A 22,617-nucleotide genomic window follows, 5' to 3' on the forward strand; every position below is an offset into this window, starting at 1 on the left:
ATAAAACCTCCACAAAGAAAAATTTCATTAAAAAAAATAAAAAAAATCAAATACAAAGATGGAAAGTGCATTTTTAAAACACACACACCTTGCATATAACTGTTTTCCTTGATATCTTGATGCAAAAACAAAATGAGTTCACTTAAAGGTGAGAGATATGATTTTTCTCCAAAGCACTTATTGTCATGTTTATAAAACTGTGCACCATGTCTTTGTAATGATAGGACATCTGCCTTAAGACATCACAATGGCAAAGGATAGCCAAACAGCATAATTCCAACTGGACCATGAAAGGAATTGTGAATCTGTATGGGGCATATAGTTAATCTCAACATCTTTAAATTCACGTGATTGGTGGAAAATGTGTCTTGTGTACCAGATTTTGTAGAATTTGAAAGCCACATTCTGCTCAACTTGCAATTGTTCCCAAAAAGCATTTTCACGAGTTTCCATAGCAACAGTGCTCCCATTTGCAGTCATTGGAAGTCTCTTCATTAGAAAGGTGATAGTAGCAATGACTAGAAATGCTTGTTTCAATTGGGTTTCTGAAACTGTCATTGTGCTGTACCTGTATTTCAAGAAACCTTCATGCAATTTTATGTGAATCATCTTGTTATGAACCATAGTGGAAGGAGTCTTTAATTCCTTGCACAAAGTCTTGAAATATTATCATTTTCGTAAGATATCACTACTTCTTCTCTGACAATTCCAGGTAACATCTTTTGACCACTCCTGCATTCTGGAGCAGCAATTACACCATGACTCTCTTTAATTGTTCTTTCTCCAAGTCCGATGTGCTCTAGGACACCAATAGTAGTTACTCTGACAATACTCAATAAAGGTGGAGCAGATAATAAAAACTTGAAACTGTCCATTACGAGCTGAATTCTACATTTCTGAGTGAGGAGCTCCTTATATCGGAAAATTGGTTGCATTGTTCACAGGGCACTCCAGACAATACAGGGTGCTAATATGCTCTGCTTCTTCACAGATCAAATAACATTAAGGTTTCTCAGAACACAGGTACAGTATAGCAATGACATTTCCAGTAATATGATTGCACCACACATTACTACTCACTGCAATTAACACCTTTATAATAAAGAGACTTCCAACATATAAAAAAGGAGCAGTGTCGCAATGGGAGCTCATGAAATGGTTTGCAGAAAAGAATGCAAGTCAGGCAGAACGTGGCTTTCAAATACAACAAAATCTGGCACACAGGACCCGTTTCCCAGGCATCACATGAGTTTAAAGATGTTGAGATTAACTGCATGCCTACTGCTAATTCACAATTCCCTTCATGGCTAGCTTGGAATGATGCTGTTTGGGTCCCCTTCTCCAATGCTACATGTCAGGCAGATTCCCATCATTACAAAGACACAGTGAGGAGTTGTATAAACATGACAATAAGTGCTTCGGAAAAAAATAATATCTCTCACATTTAAGTGAACTCATTTTGCTTCTGCATCAAGATGTCGAGGAAAACAGTTATATGCAAAGTGGAAGGGTTTTAAAGTTAGTTTCCTTCTTTATATTTGAATTTGTTTATCAAAATGTTCTTTGTAAAATTTTTATATCTGTACATATTTAAAGTTATTACTGTGTCTCGTTACTGCTTACACCATTTCTTATGTTTCATTTAACTTGTCTTTTTAAGTTGCAGTGACAGAATATGGATGTATCACCTCATTTGTGCACCCACATTGTCCCTTAATTCTTTACACAGGAAAGACACTTAACAGAGAAATACAACATACACACTGAGAAAAATGATTCGTAACTGTTTTCAGCTCTAAATTGTTTACAGTTCTGACCTACAGGTCAATTTTTCAAGGAATACACGTTTTTATTATTAATGCCCTGTATTCTTTGCAGATAAGATTGCTGACAGATATATAAACATTTCAGCAAAAAATCATATTGTGATTCAATTGTCTATGTACCCCACAGGACTTTGAAATTCGTCAAATTTGCCCTTTTTTTGTGATGGAGTCATCTTTAAGTGAAGGTAAGAACTACTAATTTCAATGCCAAAAGCTTGTCATTGTTATTTATACTTAATGCTAGCACTAAAGAGTTATAGTGCGTAAGATGAAGTCTGCATTTTTTCCCTCTGTGAAGTTATAATTTTTTAAAAAATCACACATGTAAAGCACATTACGGAGAAAGAGCAATTCTCAATGTTTTTCATAAAAAACCGAGATGTATCCTACTTTTTATGCAATATATCAACTTAATGACTCACACAGTACATGACTAAAATACTTGATGTCTGTAGGTCACCTCATTACTGAATAGCAAGTGTCTGAGAATATGGAAACCGGTTCCTGACTAATGACTGGGTACCCACCCATGAATCTTCAAACCTGAATTTATCAAAAATGGTAAGAGTTAGAACAGTGCTATTTGGCAGTTTTACTACTGACACATGTGGGCATCCATGTTCCAAATATGACTAAATTCTGAAATAGCCACATTTTCACCCCCTGTGAGATTACACGGAATGAACCATACTAGCTACTCGTAGGAATATGAGATCGGGGCGTTACGCATAAAAACATTTCTACATACCAAACAGCTGTTTGTATATGCACGTCATGACTCCTTCTGGGGTATACACAGCAATCTTGTCTTCATCTCGGATTTCATATTTCAGACCTCCTTCAGTCACTATTTTACATTTCACTGACTTTATATGATGCTCAAGTTCGTCGTCAGGAATACTGTCATTTAAGAGTTTCTTATTGTGCACGATTGTACATGTGGCATTTCTGACAAGAGCTGCCTTCGCTGGGAGTCCAACAGCCTGAAACACATTCGATCTCTTAAATTTTGATCACGAAGCGGAATTACGGAACAGTGGTAAACCAACCAAATTAAGAAGTAACAGGCAATTTCAGCTTAGAGGGCACTATTCAAATAAACTGCTGCTTAGTACAAAATTTCCTTACCTCTTCACCGTCAACTAACGCGACTATTGCAGGCATTATTCTGTTGCCACTGTCGTCGGCTATAATATCAACTTTCCCATCCTGAGAAACAAAACGTAAAATAATGTCAAAGTTACATTGATATGATCTTATTAGAACGTTTCTCACGAATACATTCGAGCTAGAAGAATAATCGTTCATGACTTCACTTCTGGCACATTAGAAGTTCTCAGTGAACAACAAATATGAAAAACATTACCAACCTTACAATACGCCAAGCAGGCTGAAGAATTCCCCACGTGAATGCCAAAAACACCAGCCATTTTGCTAGTCTTCGACGACAACAAACTGTACACGATGCGCGAACAACACACTACTGCCGCCAAAATACAAATATTCACGCGTCTTTGTTTTCCTGTGCATAGCGTTCAAAGAAGTATTCTGCTGTCAAAGACGTAATCAAGGATGTTAGAAGGGGAGATATGTCAGTCATAAAAATAAGAAATACGAAAATATTTAGTAATTAGTACGAATTTCATTTTTCCAGATGCCACTAGCGAAATAGCGCATTATTAAAGAAATAAAAATATCAATACTGAATTGTTAATTGAAAACATTTTCATAAAAAACAAAAATGAAATTGTGATCCATATTATCTTTCGCGTTTCATGGTGTTTTTTCTGTGTAGCTTAAAAATCTGATATTTGTTAATTGCAATGAGCGCAATTTTCCATCAACTCGTTTAGTGTAATTAATTCTGTAAAGGAATGTCTGTCGGTAATAACGCGGATAAGTCAAGGCTGTGCATAAATAAGCCAAAATCGTTTTGCCTATTTCTTTGTTATCATCTGACCAAAATTAAAGAACAAAAGAGTGGGATCATGTAGAAATGTGTAATGAAAGAAGTCGGATATTTCCATATATGACAGACTTAATTAGTATTTGCATTTGTAATGGGTGAGTTTTTCCCTGTGAACTGTTGTGATACCTGCGTATTACGAATGCGAGATCATTTTACTTTGCGATCGTCTTTAGTATCCGTAAGATTTGCAGCTCCTGCTGGGTGATAAATTAGTGTTGTAGAAGCTGTTTAAAGTTGTAGCAAACACCGCAGTACCTTGATCTCTGTTGTTAAACACTATTTGTATGTATTTTCGTCAGTGTCATTCCAACCCATCCTATCGTGCTTTAATACTTGAGACATGGATGTAAGAACATACTAGCAGTGCGGGATTGCATGAAACAAATACTGCACTGTATGACCATAACGAATGTACCTGATGCGTTGCTACATTCTCTTTCCACCTTTAAAACTCTGCAGCTAAAGTTAAAAGTGTGTGAATCACATACACAGAAAGCTTATGTGGCACTGGCAACAATAAAATAATTTGGCTTCTACAGAACTTCAGCCTAAATTTGTATTGTCTCATGCATACGTATCTTTCACCTAGACAATGGTACCATATTCTTTAAGGTCTTCCTTTTTTTTCTAGTTGTGTTACAAAAAATGCCGCAACACTCCGGTCACAATTTTCAGTTTTTACGTTTTCTCGCAACGAGTCAATTTCTTCCTAGGCTATACGCCTAAATAATTCACTGAAAATACTTCACAACCCACGTTATCGCACTAACTACAGACACTCAAAACTACTTTAGAACGATGACAACCCAAACACAAATGAACACAATGTTACCCGTTAAACTCAGCACGTCTACATTTACCAGCAGAGGGCACCAGCAAATATAACAACATGGCACCTAGAAAGTAGAAACACAACCAACTCAAAAACTCCACATCGTAGTGACGTCACACACCACAATACCATTACGTCACGGGTCAAAGCAGACGGGTGGAATCGGACGCTTCCGTTGATCCAGCCAGAAGGTATAAACAAAACAAAAAAAAAACTTCTTTAGGCTGGCCATTGCCACTGCTTGTTCTGTCATTGCGCATTCAAGAACGTAATTGTTGTTGTTGTGGTCTTCAGTCCTGAGACTGGTTTGATGCAGCTCTCCATGCTACTGTATCCTGTGCAAGCTTCTTCATCTCCCAGTACCTACTGCACCCTTCATCCTTCTGAATCTGCTTAGTGTATTGATCTCTTGGTCTTCCTCTACGATTTTTACCCTCCACGCTGCCCTCCAATGCTAAATTTGTGATCCCTTGATGCCTCAAAACATGTCCTACCAACCGATCCCTTCTTCTAGTCAAGTTGTGCCACAAATTTCTCTTCTCCCCAATCCTATTCAATACCTCCTCATTAGTTATGTGTGATCTACCCATCTAATCTTCAGCATTCTTCTGTAGCACCACATTTCGAAAGCTTCTATTCTCTTCTTGTCCAAACTGGTTATCGTCCATGTTTCACTTCCATACATGGCTACACTCCATACAAATACTTTCAGAAACGACTTCCCGAAACTTAAATCTATACTCGATGTTAACAAATTTCTCTTCTTCAGAAACGATTTCCTTGCCATTGCCAGTCTACATTTTATATCCTCTCTACTTCGACCATCATCAGTTATTTTACTCCCTAAATAGCAAAACTCTTTTACTACTTTAACTGTCTCATTTCCTAATCTAATCCTCTCAGCATCACCCGATTTAATTTGACTACATTCCATTATCCTCGTTTTGCTTTTGTTGATGTTCATCTTATATCCTCCTTTCAAGACACTGTCCATTCCGTTCAACTGCTCTTCCAAGTCCTTTGCTGTCTCTGACAGAATTACAATGTCATCGGCGAACCTCAAAGTTTTTACTTCTTCTCCATGAATTTTAATACCTACTCCAAATTTTTCTTTTGTTTCCTTTACTGCTTGCTCAATATACAGATTGAATAACATCGGGGAGAAGCTACAACCCTGTCTCACTCCTTTCCCAACCACTGCTTCTCTTTCATGCCCCTCGACTCTTCTAAGTGCCATCTGGTTTCTGTACAAATTGTAAATAGCCTTTCGCTCCCTGTATTTTACCCCTGCCACCTTCAGAATTTGAAAGAGAGTATTCCAGTTAACGTTGTCAAAAGCTTTCTCTTAGTCTACAAATACTAGAAACGTAGCTTTGCCTTTTCTTAATCTTTCTTCTAAGATAAGTCGTAAGGTTAGTATTGCCTCACATGTTCCAACATTTCTACGGAATCAAAACTGATCTTCCCTGAGGTCCTCTTCTACCAGTTTTTCCATTCGTCTGTAAAGAATTCGCGTTAGTATTTTGCAGCTGTGACTTATTAAACTGATAGTTCGGTAATTTTCACATCTGTCAACACCTGCTTTCTTTGGGATTGGAATTATTATATTCTTCTTAAAGTCTGTGGGTATTTCGCCTGTATCATACATCTTGCTCACCAGATGGTAGAATTTTGCCATGACTGGCTCTCCCAAGGCCATCAGTAGTTCTAATGGAATGTTGTCTACTCCCGGGGCCTTGTTTCGACTCAGGTCTTTCAGTGCTCTGTCAAACTCTTCACGCAGTATCTTATCTCCCATATCATCTTCATCTACATCCTCTTCCATTTCCATAATATTGTCCTCAAGTACATCGCCCTTGTATAAACTCTCTATATACTCCTTCCACCTTTCTGCCGTCCCTTCTTTGCTTAGAACTGGGTTACCATCTGAGCTCTTGATATTCATACAAGTGGTTCTCTTCTCTCCAAAGGTCTCTTTAATTTTCCTGTAGGCAGTATCTATCTTACCCCTAGTGAGACAAGCCTCTACATCCTTACATTTGTCCTCTAGCCATTCCTGCTTAGCCATTTTGCACTTCCTGTCGATCTCATTTTTGAGACGTTTGTATTCCTTTTTGCCTGCTTCATTTACTGCATTTTTATATTTTCTCCTCTCATCAATTAAATTCAATATTTCTTCTGTTATCCAAGGATTTCTATTAGCCCTCGTCTTTTTACCTACTTGATCCTCTGCTGCCTTCACTACTTCATCCCTCAGAGCTACCCATTCTTCTTCTACTGTATTTCTTTCCCCCATTCCTGTCAATTGTTCCCTTATGCTCTCCCTGGAACTCTCTACAACCTCTGGTTATTTCAGTTTATCCATGTCCCATCTCCTTAAATTCCCGCCTTTTTTCAGTTTCTTCAGTTTCAATCTGCAGTTCATAACCAATAGATTGTGGTCAGAATCCACATCTGCCCCTGGAAATGTCTTACAATTTAAAACCTGGTTCCTAAATCTCTGTCTTACCATTATGTAATCTATCTGATACCTTTTAGTATCTCCAGGATTCTTCCAGGTATACAACCTTCTTTCATGATTCTTGAACCAAGTGTTAGCTATGATTAAGTTATGCTCTGTGCAAAATTCTACAAGGCGGCTTCCTCTTTCATTTCTTCCCCCCAATCCATATCCACCTACTATGTTTCCTTCTCTCCCTTTTCCTACTGACGAATTCCAGTCACCCATGACTATTAAATTTTCGTCTCCCTTCACTACCTGAATAATTTCTTTTATCTCGTCATACATTTCATCGATTTCTTCATCATCTGCAGAGCTAGTTGGCATATAAACTTGTACTACCGTATTAGGCATGGGCTTTGTGTCTATCTTGGCCACAATAATGCGTTCACTATGCTGCTTGTAGTAGCTAACCCGGACTCCTATTTTTTTATTCATTATTAAACCTACTCCTGCATTACCCCTATTTGATTTTGTATTTATAACCCTGTAATCACCTGACCAAAAGTCTTGTTCCTCCTGCCACCGAACTTCACTAATTCCCACTATATCTAACTTTAACCTATCCATTTCCCTTTTTAAATTTTCTAACCTACCTGCCCGATTAAGGGATCTGACATTCCACGCTCCGATCCGTAGAACGCCAGTTTTCTTTCTCCTGATAACGACGTCCTCTTGAGTAGTCCCCGCCCGGAGATCCGAATGGGGGACTATTTTACCTTCGGAATATTTTACCCAAGAGGACGCCATCATCATTTAATCATATAATAAAGCTGCATGTCCTCGGGAAAAATTACGGCTGTAGTTTCCCCTTGCTTTCAGCCGTTCGCAGTACCAGCACAGCAAGGCCGTTTTGGTTAATGTTACAAGGCCAGATCAGTCAATCATCCAGACTGTTGCCCCTGCAACTACTGAAAAGGCTGCTGCCCCTCTTCAGGAACCACATGTTTGTCTGGCCTCTCAACAGATACCCCTCCGTTGTGGTTGCACCTACGGTACGGCCCTCTGTATCGCTGAGGCACGCAAGCCTCCCCACCAATGGCAAGGTCCATGGTTCATGGGGGGAGGAGAACGTAATTATGAAATTAATTTCACTGACGAAAGTGCCAATGATAATGTGTGAGGTGGTGATGGTTGGTACAATTTTAATTAAAATCTATAATACAAGCGTAAATTTCCTATCCAATCCTCATAAAAGTATATTTATATATTCTGTGTGTGGTATATTTTGAGTTATTTAGTTTCAATGTCAAGTAGTAATGGGTACCCTTTACTACTTGAAATTAGTACAGTTACTAAGCACACTTCCTTCCGCATGGAAAGAAACCTGATAGTTTCATTATATTGCACTGATAAATGAAAATGGAAGTGGCACATATACACACTTTCATGTTATTCTATGGAAGTCTCTAGGAGACAACACATTTAAGTTAAGAAAGGTTCCCCTACACCCGGGGTCACCTTGACTGCTGGCTGGTGACAGTCTGGGATAGGAAGGGAAAAGATTAATTGGAGGATGTGAAGTCATACTGCATATTAATGCAAGGGCCTACTAAATTAATTTTCTGGTGGTAAGTCCATTGCTCTATATAGATTAGAATCACAATTCTAGTAAATTTTAGTTTCATTTTGCAGGCCTGTAATTTCCAAAGGGTTCTCATATACATCTACATCTACATCCATACTCCGCAAGCCATCTGACAGTGTATGGCAGAGATCGGTAGCTGTTCATCTCTTACCAAGATGATTGAACATAGAAAATGTGGCAGAAATCAGAGATGTTTAACTTGAAAGGATTGCTTTGTGTTGTTTACATAGAATGATCCACTAATGTCCTTTTTCATTACATTCCTCACAGAATCAAGCAAATACTTCCCGCCTTACTCCCCTCATCTGATCTAATCCTCTGGAAACTGATTTAGTTGAATGTCAAACATTGCTCACATTGAAGCTACCACTTTGGAAACAGCTGCTGACATTTCAGGTAATGTAATGTAATGTATTAAGTGCTCTAGGTTGCTGTATGTGTACCCATCCATGCAAAAGTAGATACATCCAAAAATAATTTAGTCTTCCTCTGATAACTAAATTATAACTGGGAATTCACACACAATGTTCTACAGAGAACTTTAAAGCGTGGCTAACAAGCTATATCTTTGGCCTGATTTTTATATATACATATTTTCCAAGTTCTTATTTTTGTATGTGCTGGCAGTTTATTGTGACAACAGAAATACCACCCTGTAATTTGTGTATGGTTAGGAAATCGGTGTATTTACACATTGTAATGTGCTGTGATTGTATATCTCACATTGTACCTGAATTTTATTGTAAATGACTAATACATTTTTTAAATGCATGACATGGAGCTACCTATCTTTCATTGCACTACAAGTTTCAGCATTATTTATTCACCAGTTAAATGTCATAGGAATAAAAACAATCTACATGAAGATTACCTACCAGCTGTCCACCTGGATGAATGGCCACTACCAAACTATAGCCAAGAGGAAAGTAGACCACCCTGTGGCACAACATGCAGCTGAACATAACATGCCTGATTTCAATGGCTGCTTCACCAACCAAGCCATCCACCACCAGCTTTTCTAAAATGCACAGATGGGAGTTACCCTTACAACACATTCTGTGATCCTGTAATTATCCCGGACTCAACCTATGGTAACATACTGTCCCCACACCCTCCACCCAACATTTCCCACCCTCTCTGTCCTATTACCTCCTCCCCATTCTCATCGCCTACACTCTTTCTTTGTCATCCTCTGCTAATGCACCTGCCCATCTTTCTCTGCTCCTCTCCTTTTTCATTCCATTTTCCCCACCTCCCTGCTCCACAACCTCCTGACACTGTGCCTGATAGCGTTCTAGTACCTGCACACCTCGCAAGATGACACTCCTTTCTTCCCTAACCTATACACTGCTAGCACTTCCCCTTCCCTCACCCCATTCAAATTACTGCTTCTATCTCACAGTATAGTTGCACTCCAGCCTGTGCTGCCAGAGTTGGCAGTCAGGAAACGATGGAGAGGCTTCGTCCTGCCATAGCCCTAACAGTTCACAACCCCACAACAGACCACAGCAGACCACCTACCCCACTGCCGCCCCACACCAAACCCAGGTTTATTGTGCAGTTCAGCCCCCATTTGACCCCCCCCCCCCCCCCCCCCCCCAGGGGAACATCTTATACCAGACAAGTGTAACCCCCAAATGTTTGCGTGGTGGAGTAATTATGGTTTACGTGTACATGGAGACAGAATTTGACATAGTGTGACTGAGGTGGAATAAGGGGAACCAGCCCTCAATCGCTGAGACTTCCCACTTGGGAAACAGCGCATTAGACTGCACCGATATCTGGGCGGGCTATGTGTGAGGTGTGCTTGCTTGTAGTAATGAATGGTGTGTGTTTCTCTTTTTCCAATTGACTGTGACCGAAGACTTATGTGCAAGTGTCTTTTAATTGGTCCTATCTGCAACTTAGCGGGTTATCTGTATGGCAAGTAGTAATCTACCTTTTCTGCTCTGTTAAAAGTACCAAATACATAATGTAAAAAGGAAAAGATGGAAAAGGTTTCACACAAAGATGAAAGTTCCAGGTATTGAAAATGAGATCTTTTTATCAAAACAAAGTTATTTATCAAAATGCAAGTATAGCTACAGGTCTCTGATTGTTAACAAAAATTCAGTCTTTGAAGCAATCAAACTATGTATGTATCTGAAGTACAAAACATAAAAGGTGCTACTGAAGTAATTTCATTCTTCTATAATACTGTTAAAAAAATACAGATTATTGGCACTACTGATATATCTAATAGATTAATGTGCACATCGCAACAAGCAAAGTTTGATTACTGCACTATGCTTTAAAGAGAACAAAATGTGTGTGCACTATTTATCAAAATATTTAAAGATCTGTTGTATAAATTACGAAACACATGTAACATTACTGTTGACCTAACTTTCAGCTTATAAGTGCACTTGCCAATGACTGAAAAATGCTGTCACTCAGTTCAAACTACATGACACCTCAATGAAACAACATTGATATACCTTCATACAGGTTGGAAATGAGGGTTGATATGCTTTGAACTATCCATTTTCAGCTATTTTAGAAAGTCACCCGGGCATTATAGTGCATCCATGCTAAGTTATTAACTTTATCTTGTATTACAAAATGTTCTTGATCTTCTGCTGACATTGCTAACTTATGCTATTACATAGTGGAGACTACAAGAATCTTTGATGAAATAACATGCTGAACAGTAGACTGTGACTGCCACAACCTTAATTATGGTGACTGCCATGGTTGATACTACTGAGCGTAATGATGGTCATTTGACATGGTGACTACCATTAACCTGAATGTATGATGGGTACTGTTAGGGTATGAGGCTACTTGACACTTTGCCCCTATACAGGGTGTTACAAAAAGGTACGGTCAAACTTTCAGGAAACATTCCTCACACACAAATAAAGAAAAGATTTTATGTGGACATGTGTCCGGAAACGCTTAATTTCCATGTTAGAGCTCATTTTAGTTTCTTCCACCTACGCTCAGTGGAGCATGTTATCATGATTTCATACAGGATACTCTACCTGTGCTGCTAGAACATGCGCCTTTACAAGTACAACACAACATGTGGTTCATGCACAATGGAGCTCCTGCACATTTCAGATGAAGTATAAGTACGCTTCTCAGCAACAGATTCGGTGACCGATGGATTGGTAGAGGCAGACCAATTACATGGCCTCCATGCTGTCCTGATCTCAACCCTCTTGACATTTATTTATGGGGGCATTTGAAAGCTCTTGTCTACACAACCCCGGTACCAAATGTAGAGACTCTTCGTGCTCGTATTGTGGACGGCTGTGATACAATACGCCATTCTCCAGGGCTGCATCGGTGCATCAGGGATTCCATGCGACGGAGGGTGGATGCATGTATCCATGCTAACGGAGGACATTTTGAACATTTCCTGTAACAAAGTGTTTGAAGTCACGCTGGTGCGTTCTGTTGCTGTGTGTTTCCATTCCATGATTAATGTGATTTGAAGAGAAGTAATAAAATGAGCTCTAACATAGAAAGTAAGCGTTTCCGGACACATGTCCACATAACATATTTTCTTTCTTTGTGTGTGAGGAATGTTTCCTGAAAGTTTGGCCGTATCTTTTTGTAATACCCTGTATGTCACCATGATACAGCAAAATTGTAACCAGTTCTCCCATTTTACATACAGTTATAGATAAAAAACGAGCTCCTGGCCAGGCCGTGAATGCCAAAGGGCTGTCCACTGGCCACCGTTTCATCCTGTGCATTGCAGTGTCAAGCAGATGTGTTATTGAGGGACATGTGATCAGCACACTGCTGTCTTGGCCTTTTGGCAGATTTTCTGGACAGTGGAGCCACTACTAGTCAGTCAAGTAGCTCGTCAGTTGCAATCACAAGGCTGAGTACATCCCATACCAGTCCTCCACCAAGGAAAAATCCTTGGCAGTATGGAGGACTTGAACCCAGGTCCTCCGTGTGCCAACCATTTATGCTGACCAGTCACTTATGTAGGCAGACAGTTATAGATTAGGCAAAAATGTAATTGTACAAATTGCCCCATACATTGTCATTGGTACACGAAATTATAACAAATTGCCCCAATACACCTCGTGTTTCACAAAACTCACAAATTGTATCGTACGTCATCATTGTGACATGAAATTGTAACAAATTGCACCATATGTTGCCAACTAAGAATATGTATAAATGACATCAGCATAAGTGACAATGTATGAAACAATTTCTTGGCAGTTCGTGTAACAATGACAATGAAAAGGGCTGTCTACTACAGTTTTGTGCAAGAATGTTGATGTATGTGGCTATTTTTGATAATTTTGTGTAAGGGTTGTGATATCTTGCATTTTCATGCAACAACGTAGATGTATGGGGCAATTTGTTACAATTTTGCAAAGTAGTGCTGATGAATGGACCCATTTTTTTGAATTTTGTTTGGTGTTTGGGATACTATTTAAGATCCAGATCCAATAGCTGATACTCACTGTTGGGTTATAGCCACATGTGTCAACTTCTGCTGTTAGAATACTATTTGAGACCCAGTAGCTGACACTCACTGTCAGGTTATGCCACATACACTACAAGCTTTTGATATTAGAATACAGTTTTGAGATCCAGTAGCTGAGACAAACTGACAGGGCATTATTTTTTTAATTGTTGAGTAAAATCATACATTACAAGTAATGGTAGTTGTACTGATCAGGATAATCGCAATCATCATGTAAACTTACTATCATGACACCAGTAGTATCCAACATGCGTTTCAGCTCATGGTAGACACCTTAATTGGGATAATGGCAGCCGCCAGTGTTAAGAATACTATTTGGGATTCAGTAGCTGACACCCACTCTCTGGTTATATCACATACACACACTGTCACCATTGATTTGGGGTATGGGGGAATTTGTTACAATTTTATGTAACATGGTGATGTATTGTGGCAATCAGCTACAAATGTGCTGTAACATAACAATGCATAGGGCAATTTGTTGCCATTTTGCTGTAACAGGCCTGTGTATGGGGTAGATTTGGAAATTTGTGTCAAGTTCTATGGGACTAAACGGCAGAGGTCATCGGTCCCTAGCCTTGTTGTTGTTGTGGTCTTCAGTCCTGAGACCGGTTTGATGCAGCTCTCCATGCTACTCTATCCTATGCAAGCTTCTTCACCTCCCGATACGTACTGCAGCCTACACCCTTCTGAATCTGCTTAGTGTATTCATCTCTTGGTCTCCCTCTATGATTTTTACCCTCCACACTGCCCTCCTGTACTAAATTGGTGATCCCTTGATGTCTCAGAACATGTCCTGCCAACCGATCCCTTCTTCTTGTCAAGTTGTGCCACAAACTGCTCTTCTTCCCAATTCTATTCAATACCACCTCATTAGTTATGTGATCTACCCATCTAATCTTCAGCATTCTTCTGTAGCACCACATTTCAAAAGCTTCCATTCTCTTCTTGTCCAAACTATTTATCGTCCATGTTTCACTTCCATACATGGCTACACTCCATACAAATACTTTCAGAAACGACTTCCTGACACTTAAATCTATACTCGATGTTAACAAATTTCTCTTCTTCAGAAACGCTTTCCTTGCCATTGCCAGTCTACATATTATATCCTCTCTACTTCGACCATCATCAGTTACTTTGCTCCCCAAATAGCAAAACTCGTTTACTACTTTAAGTGTCTCATTTCCTAATCTAATTCCCTCAGCATCGCCTGACTTAATTCGACTACATTCCATTATCCTCATTTTGCTTTTGTTGATGTTCATCTTATATCCTTTCAAGACACTGTCCATTGCGTTCAACTGCTCTTCCAAGTCCTTTGCTGTCTCTGACAGAACTACAATGTCATCGGTGAACCTTAAAGTATTTATTACTTCTCCATGGATTTTAATACCTACTCCGAATTTTTCTTTTGTTTCCTTTACTGCTTGCTCAATATACAGATTGAATAGCATTGGGGAGAGGCTACAACCCTGTCTCACTCCCTTCCCAACCTCTGCTTCCCTTTCATGGTCCTCGACTCATAACTGCCATCTGGTTTCTGTACAAATTGTACATAGCCTTTCGCTCCCTGTATTTTACCCCTACCACCTTCAGAATTTGAAAGAGAGTATTCCAGTCAACATTGTCAAAAGCTTTCTCCAAGTCTACAAATGCTACAAACGTAGGTTTGCCTTTCCTCAATCTTTCTTCTAAGATAAGTCGTAGGGTCAGTATTGCCTCACGTGTTCCCATATTTCTACGAAATCCAAACTGATCTTCCCCGAGGTCAGCTTCTACCAGTTTTTCCATTCGTCTGTACAGAATTCGCGTTAGTATTTTGCATCCATGACTTATTAAACTGACAGTTCGGTAATTTTCACATCTGTCAACGTGTGCTTTCTTTGGGATTGGAATTATTATATTCTTCTTGAAGTCTGAGGGTATTTCGCCTGTCTCATACATTTTGCTCAGCAGATGGTAGAGTTTTGTCGGGACTGGCTCTCCCAAGGCCATCAGTAGTTCTAATGGAATGTTGTCTACTCCTGGGGCCTTGTTTCGACTTAGGTCTTTCAGAGCTCTATCAAATTCTTCATGCAGTATCATATCTCCCATTTCATCTTCATCTACATCCTCTTCCATTTCCTTAATTTTTTTTTGTTTTGTTTTTTTGTTTTGTTTGGGGTTTAAGGGCGCTCAACTACTGAGGTCATTAGCGCCCAGTCACAAGTGTTAGAGCACATAGAATCTAGTAAAACTCAAGGGGGGGGGGACCCCAGAAAGTTCTTACAAAGATGCAGATAAAATAAGTGAAGGAGTTAGATGTCTTAGTACAAGACAGTCAAAGCAATGAAATGAAGAACACGAGCAGCTGCTCGAGCGTCATCAGCTAAAATATCCTGTAAAGTAGATGGCAGAGAGAGGACAACACGAGACTGACTAAAACGGGGACACGACAATAAAACACGGCGCACTGTTAATGCATGACCACAAGGGCACTGCGGGGCTGGGTCACCGGAGAGCAGGTAGGCTAAACCGGCAATGCCCAATCCGCAACCTGGTCAGAAGGACCTCTTCTCACCGAGATGGTCGGGAGTAGGTTGTCCAAGCAGTTGGGAAAGGTTTTACTGCCCGGAGCTTGTTTCCTTGAAGTGATGACCAAGTATCCCACCACAAAGACACAAGCCTCTTACAAACAACCCCACTAATGTCAGATGACGGGACACAATGGGAGGCTGGCCGAGGCAGGAGGACTGCAGCCTTGGCTGCAGTATCAGCAGCCTCATTCCCAGGCACTCCTACATGGCCAGGAACCCACAGAAAGCTGACAGGAGAGCCATCAGCAGCAGAAGAATGGAGGGACTGCTGGATCCGTTGCACCAAGGGATGGACCGGATATGGAGGTCCAAGGCTCTGAAGAGCACTGAGTGAATCAGAGCAGAGTACATACGATGAATGGCAGTGGCGGTGGGCATACTGAACGGCCTGATGGAGAGCAAAAAGCTCGGCCGTAAAGCTGGAACAGTGGTCGAGGAGCCGGTATTTAAAGGTGCCGGCCCCAACGACAAAGGCACAGCTGACACCATCGTCAGTTTTGGAGCCATCAGTGTAAATAAAGGTGTGACTGGCAAGTCGCACACAAAGTTCGACAAACCGTGAGCAATACACTGCAGCCAGAGTACCCTCCTTCGGGAGTGAGCTGAGGTCGAGATAAATATGAAACAGAGCATGGAGCCACGGTGGTGTCGGGCTCTCACCCTTTCTGAAGGTGGTAGGGAGGGCAAAATCCAATTGTCGAAGCAGGCGACGAAAGTGGACTCCAGGGGGCAGCAGGGAAGACACATACAACCCATACTGACGGTCGAGAGAATTGGCGAAGAAGGACTGATAAGAGGGGTGGTCGGGCATTGACAACAGCCGGCAGGCATACCGACAAAGCAGTACGTCGCGCTGGTAGGTCAATGGTAATTCGGCAGCTTCAGCATAAATACTCTCGATGGGACTAGTGTAGAATGCTCCGGTCGCAAGACGTAACCCCCAAAGGTGGATGGAGTTGAGACAGCATAAGAGGGATGGCCGAGCAGACGAGTAGACGAGGCTCCCATAATCCAGCTTTGATCGGACTATGGACCGATACAAGCGAAGCAGGACAGTGCGATCCGCTCCCCAAGATGAACCAATAAGAACTCTAAGGACATTAAGGGAATGTGTACAAAGGGCAGCCAAATAAGAGATGTGCAGAGACCAACAAAGTTTCCTGTCCAGTGTGAGCCCTAGAAACTTAGTTGTGTCCACGAATTGGAGAACAACGGGACCGAGATGTAAGGATGGTGGAAGGAACGCTTTATATTGCCAAAAGTTGATGCAAACCGTTTTCCCTTCAGAGAACCGGAAGCCATTTGACACACTCCATGAGTATAGGCTGTCTAGACAACGCTGAAGGCAGCGCTCCTGGAGGCATGTTCTCTGGGCACTGCAGTAGATCGCGAAGTCATCGACAAAAAGAGAGCCTGAGACATTAGGTGGAATGCAATTCATAATTGGATTGATCGCTATGCCAAAAAGGGCCACGCTCAAGATGGAGCCCTGAGGCACTCTGTTCTCCTGGAGGAAGACGTCGGACAATACGGAACCCACACGTACCCTAAACTTTCGATCTGTTAAAAAGGAATCAATAAAAAGAGGCAGGCGACCGTGTAGACCCCACCTGTGCATAGTGCGGAGGATACCTCCCCTCCAACAGGTATCATAAGCCTTCTCCAAATCGAAGAACACGGCTACCGTTTGGCGCTTTCGCAAAAAGTTGTTCATGATGAATGTCGACAAGGTCACAAGGTGGTCAACAGCGGAGCGGCGGCGACGAAAGCCGCATTGAACATTGGTAAGTAGCCATCGACATTCAAGAATCCAAACTAACCGAGCGTTAACCATGCGCTCCATCACCTTACAGACACAGCTTGTAAGAGAAATGGGGCGGTGACTAGAAGGAAGGTGTCTATCCTTCCCGGGTTTGGGTATAGGAACAACGACGGCGTCACGCCAATGCATGGGGACTTGACCTTCGGTCCAGACGCGATTGTAGGTACGAAGAAGGAAGCTTTTGCCTGCCGGAGAAAGGTGGGCCAGCATCTGAACGTGAATGGCATCTGGCCCCAGAGCAGAGGGCTGGGACAGTGCAAGTGCACGTTCGAGTTCCCGCATAGTAAAGGGGGCATTATAATTTTCCAGATTCAGCGAGTGGAAGGATGGTCGCCGAGCCTCTTCTGCCTCTTTCCTGGGAAGGAAGGCAGGGTGGTAATGGGCGGAGCTTGAAACCTCCGCGAAAAAGCGGCCGAAGGCGTTGGAGACATCCACAGGATCAACAAGGACCTCATTACCTGAAGTCGGGCCAGGTACCGAGGAGTGGGCCTTAATGCCCGACAGCTGGCGCAGGCCACCCCAGACGACAGAAGAGGGAGTAAAACTGTTAAAGGAGCTGGTGAAAGAGGCCCAACAAGCTTTTTTGCTGTCTTTGATGACTCTACGGCATTGCGCTCGGAGTCGTTTGTATCCAATACAATTCGCCAATGTAGGATGGCGGCGAAAGGTGCGTAAAGCACGTCGTCGAGCACGGATAGCATCTTTACAAGCCTCATTCCACCAGGGGACGGGAACGCGACGTGAAGAAGAGGTAGTACGAGGAATGGAACGTTCGGCAGCATGGATGATAACAGCCGTGAGGTATTCGACCTGACTGTCACAACTGAGAAGGTCGTGGTCCAGAAAGGTCGCCAGGGAGGAGTAAAGTCCCCAGTCAGCTTTCGGTATGTTCCAGCTCGAAGGACGTGGGGATGGGGTGTGATGCAGGAGAAGAACGACGCAGGGGAAGTGGTCGCTCGAATAGGTGTCAGAAAGGACATACCACTCGAACCGACGGGCAAGAGTGGTAGAACAAATCGAGAGGTCAAAGTGGGAGTAGGTATGAGTAGAGTCCGAGAGGAAAGTCGGGGCGCCAGTATTGAAGCAGACAAGATTGAGATGGTTGAAGACATCTGCCAAGAGGGAGCCTCTCTGACAGGATGCAGGAGAGCCCCAAAGGGGATGATGGGCATTGAAGTCGTCAAACAATAAAAACGGCGGAGGAAGCTGAACAATCAGGTGCATCATGTCAGCCCGACTAACTGCGGATGACGATGGAGTGTAGACGGTACAAACGGAAAAAGTAAAGGCAGAAAGAGTAATATGGACAGTTATTGCTTGGAGTGGGGTGGTCAATGGGATGGAATGGTAATAGACATCGTCCCGAACGAGCGACATGACCCCACTATGAGCTGGAATACCATCCACAGGGGTGAGGTCAGACCACTCCGAGGTATAGTGGGGAAAAGCAATACGGTCAGTTGGGCGCAACTTGGTTTCCTGGAGACCAAGGACGAGCGGACAGTGCAGGCGGAGGAGCAGTTGTAATTCCTCCCGATTAGATCGAATACCTTTTATGTTCCAATGTAACAAAGCCATCGCTAGTCAGAAAAAAGGGGGAATGAAACGGGTGAAGAGCTGGTCACCTCGACGGCCACGGAGGGCCAGGTTTCGAGGGAACAATGCTACAACCGGCGGGAGGTGGATCCTGTTCCATCGAGTCGTCGCCAGCTGCGGCCGCTTTCCCGGGTTGCGTAGGAGGGGCCAGCTAAGCGCCTGGCTGCAGAGCGTCCCGGCGAAACTGATGACGGCCGGGAGCAGCGACTCACGGATGGAGCGTCAGACGAAACGCCCCGGGGTGGAGAGGTGCATAAAGACTTCTTCTTGGAGGCCTTCTGGGAAGTCCGATGACACACGGGGATGGTGGGCTGGACCCAAAGAAGGTCCTCAAGCGCGGGGTCCGTTTTGGAACGCCGGACCTCTGAAGCCGGGGTCCAGAATGTTTCCCCGATGGACGCCTGAGAAGAAGATCGCTCCTCAGGCGGTGGAGGGGGAGGAGGAAGGGTGGCCCCTGGGGCAGAGGGGGCAGGGGCCGCGAGGGAGGAGGATTTGGAAGGGAGGGATTTGGGAGGCGGAGGCATAAACCCCGGATGGGGTGAGGAGGTGGAGGGGGGACAGGATAGGAGTGAGGATTCTGTGGAAGGAGTGGACGCGACTGAGGCAAATGAAGTTGTCAACGTCATGGGATGGAGGCAGTCATACTTCTTCCTGACCTCAGAATAAGAGAGGCGATCCAAACTTTTTAATTCTTGAATCTTCTTCTCCATCTGATACGCAGGGCAGTCTAAAGATCTAGGTGAGTGGATGCCAGGACAATTGATGCACTGAGGTGTTGGGGTGCATGTATGTTCCTCAAGAAGAGGACATCCACAATCGCCACAAAGGGGCTCAGCCTCACACCGTGACGACATGTGCCCAAAGCGCAAACACCGAAAGCAGCGCATAGGAGGCGGAACGTAAGGTCGCACGTCGCACCGGTAGCACATCACCTTTACCTCCTCCGGGAGAACGTCCCCCTCGAAGGCGAGGATAAAGGCCCCGGTGTCGATGCGACGGTCTTTGGGGCCGCGCTGGACTCGCCGGAAGAAATGCACGCCTCGGCCCTCCAGGTTGGCCCTGAGCTCCTCATCAGATTGCAGCAGGAGGTCCCGATGAAAAATAACCCCCTGCGTCCTATTCAGTGCCAGATGCGGGTCAATGGACACTGGGATGTCCCCTAGTCGGTCGCACGCCTGGAGCGCCGCCAACTGAGTGGCGGAGGTGGTCTTTATAAGAATGGACCCCGAACGCATTTTACTGAGAGCCTCGATTTCCCCGAAGATGTTCTCGATGTGCTGGACAAAGAACATGGGCTTGGAGGTGGCGAACGTCCCCCCATTGGTCCGAGAACAGACTAAATAGCGGGGGAAGTACTTCGCCCCAAGCCGGCGGGCCTGTCCTTCCTCCCAGGGAGTGGCCAAGGGGGATAGGGCAGGAGAACCAGAACCCGAGACAGTACCTTTCTTTTTAAAAGACTCGGCCGCAGAGCAACCTGATACATGTTGACGTTTCATCTGCGAAACGTCCACCCCAATACCACCCACTCTGACCCGGGGCTCTCCCCATGGGTGCCACCCAGCCTCAGCAAGGGCCACCTGGCAGGATGACCGTTGCCGGGAGTCCTGATGCCCCAAGGGGATGGGCATCTACTCCTTGGCCGACGTGGGGAGGGTGCAGCTCAGGTATCGGCAGTACGATCCCTGTGTTGTCAGGGGGCTACAACCTAGAGGGTACATGACGACCCCACCACAACGGGCTGGCTACCGTGCTAGATTTCGGGTGCCATGGAAAGTCCATCATGATCGTAGGTGCAGATGGGGGCGCACTATGGGCGTAACTTGTGCAACCCATCAGGCGTTTAGGCCCAATTTGAGGAAGAGTGGGTGTGGTTACAACGCCGTTACAATGCTGAGTGCCAAGGTCTTAGTGCACTGAGGACCAGTGAGACACCATGTAAGGCGTCCTTCCCCAAAAGGCTCGTACTTCCGTAGAATTTTGAAAAATGGAGGTCAAACCCCAAGGGGGACCATCGCATGAAAGGCCGAAACGGTTGAAACTCCTTTTAGTAGCCTCTTACGACAGGCAGGAATACCTCGGGCCTATTCTTACCCCACACCCGCAGGGGGATTTCCATAATACTGTCCTCAAGAACATCACCCTTGTATAGTCCCTCTATATACTCCTTCCACCTTTCTGCTTTCCCTTCTTTGCTTAGAACTGGGTTTCCATCTGAGCCCTTGATATTCATACAAGTGGTTCTCTTTTCTCCAAAGGTCTCTTTAATTTTCCTGTAGGCAGTATCTATCTTACCCCTAGTGAGGTAAGCCTCTACATCCTTACATTTGTCATCTAGCCATGCCTGCTTAGCCATTTTGCACTTCCTGTCAATCTCATTTTTGAGACGTTTGTATTCCTTTTTTCCTGCTTCATTTACTGCATTTTTATATTTTCTCCTTTCATCAATTAAATTCAGTATTTCTTCTGTCACCCAAGGATTTCTACTAGCCCTCGTCTTTTTACCGACTTGATCCTCTGCTGCCTTCATCACTTCATCCCTCAAAGCTATCCATTCTTCGTCTACTGTATTTCTTTCCCCCATTCTTGTCAATTGTTCCTTTATGCTCTTTCTGAAACTCTCTACAACCTCTGGTTATTTCAGTTTATCCAGATCCCATCTCCTCAAATTCCCACCTTTTTGCAGTTTCTTCAGTTTTAATCTACAGTTCATAACCAATAGATTGTGGTCAGAGTCCACATCTGCCCCTGGAAATGTCTTACAATTTAAAACCTGTTTCCTAAATCTCTGTCTTACCATTATATAATCTATCTGATATCTTCTAGTATCTCCAGGGTTCTTCCATGTATAAAACCTTCTTTCATGATTCTTGAACCAAGTGTTAGCTATGATTAAGTTATGCTCTGCGCAAAATTCTACCAGCCGGCTTCCTCTTTCATTTCTTAGCCTCAATCCATATTCACCTACTATGTTTCCTTCTCTCCCTTTTCCTACTCTCGAATTCCAATCACCTATGACTATTAAATTTTCATCTTCCTTCACTACCTGAATAATTTCTTTTATCTCATCATACATTTCATAAATTTCTTCGTCATCTGCAGAGCTAGTTGGCATATAGACTTGTACTACTGTTGTAGGTGTGGGCTTCGTGTCTATCTTGGCCACAATAATCCGTTCACTATGCTGTTTGTAGTAGCTTACCCGAACTCCTATTTTTTTTATTCATTATTAAACCTACTCCTGCATTACCCCTATTTGATTTTTTATTTATAACCCTGTATTCACCTGACCAAAAATCTTGTTCCTCCTGCCATCGAACTTTGCTAATTCCCACTATATCTAACTTTAACCTATCCATTTCCCTTTTTAAATTTTCTAACCTACCTGCCCGATTAAGGGATCTGACATT

The 22,617-nt window shown here is 43.1% G+C and overlaps 1 protein-coding gene across 6 annotated transcripts in view; it reads right to left on the reverse strand.

Annotated features, from left to right (window-relative positions):
* Nucleotides 1–22,617, reverse strand: part of LOC126470826 (heat shock 70 kDa protein 14-like) — a 605,676-nt gene that overhangs the window by 205,782 nt on the left and 377,277 nt on the right. Inside the window, exons 1-3 of one of the 6 annotated variants that reach the window (XM_050098838.1) lie at nucleotides 3,197–3,361; nucleotides 2,955–3,035; nucleotides 2,575–2,809 (exon numbers count right to left, since the gene is read on the reverse strand). The exons of 4 other annotated variants lie outside the window; for them this stretch is intronic. In XM_050098838.1, coding sequence (XP_049954795.1) covers nucleotides 2,575–2,809; nucleotides 2,955–3,035; nucleotides 3,197–3,256 — 376 coding nt within the window. In that variant the 5' untranslated portion in view covers nucleotides 3,257–3,361. Of the gene's footprint in view, nucleotides 1–2,574; nucleotides 2,810–2,954; nucleotides 3,036–3,196; nucleotides 3,362–22,617 lie in introns of those variants that run through there. One more of the 6 variants, XM_050098842.1, reaches the window with a different exon arrangement.

The sequence above is a fragment of the Schistocerca serialis genome, chromosome 3 (assembly GCF_023864345.2).
Source record: "Schistocerca serialis cubense isolate TAMUIC-IGC-003099 chromosome 3, iqSchSeri2.2, whole genome shotgun sequence".
NCBI lineage: Eukaryota > Metazoa > Arthropoda > Insecta > Orthoptera > Acrididae > Schistocerca > Schistocerca serialis.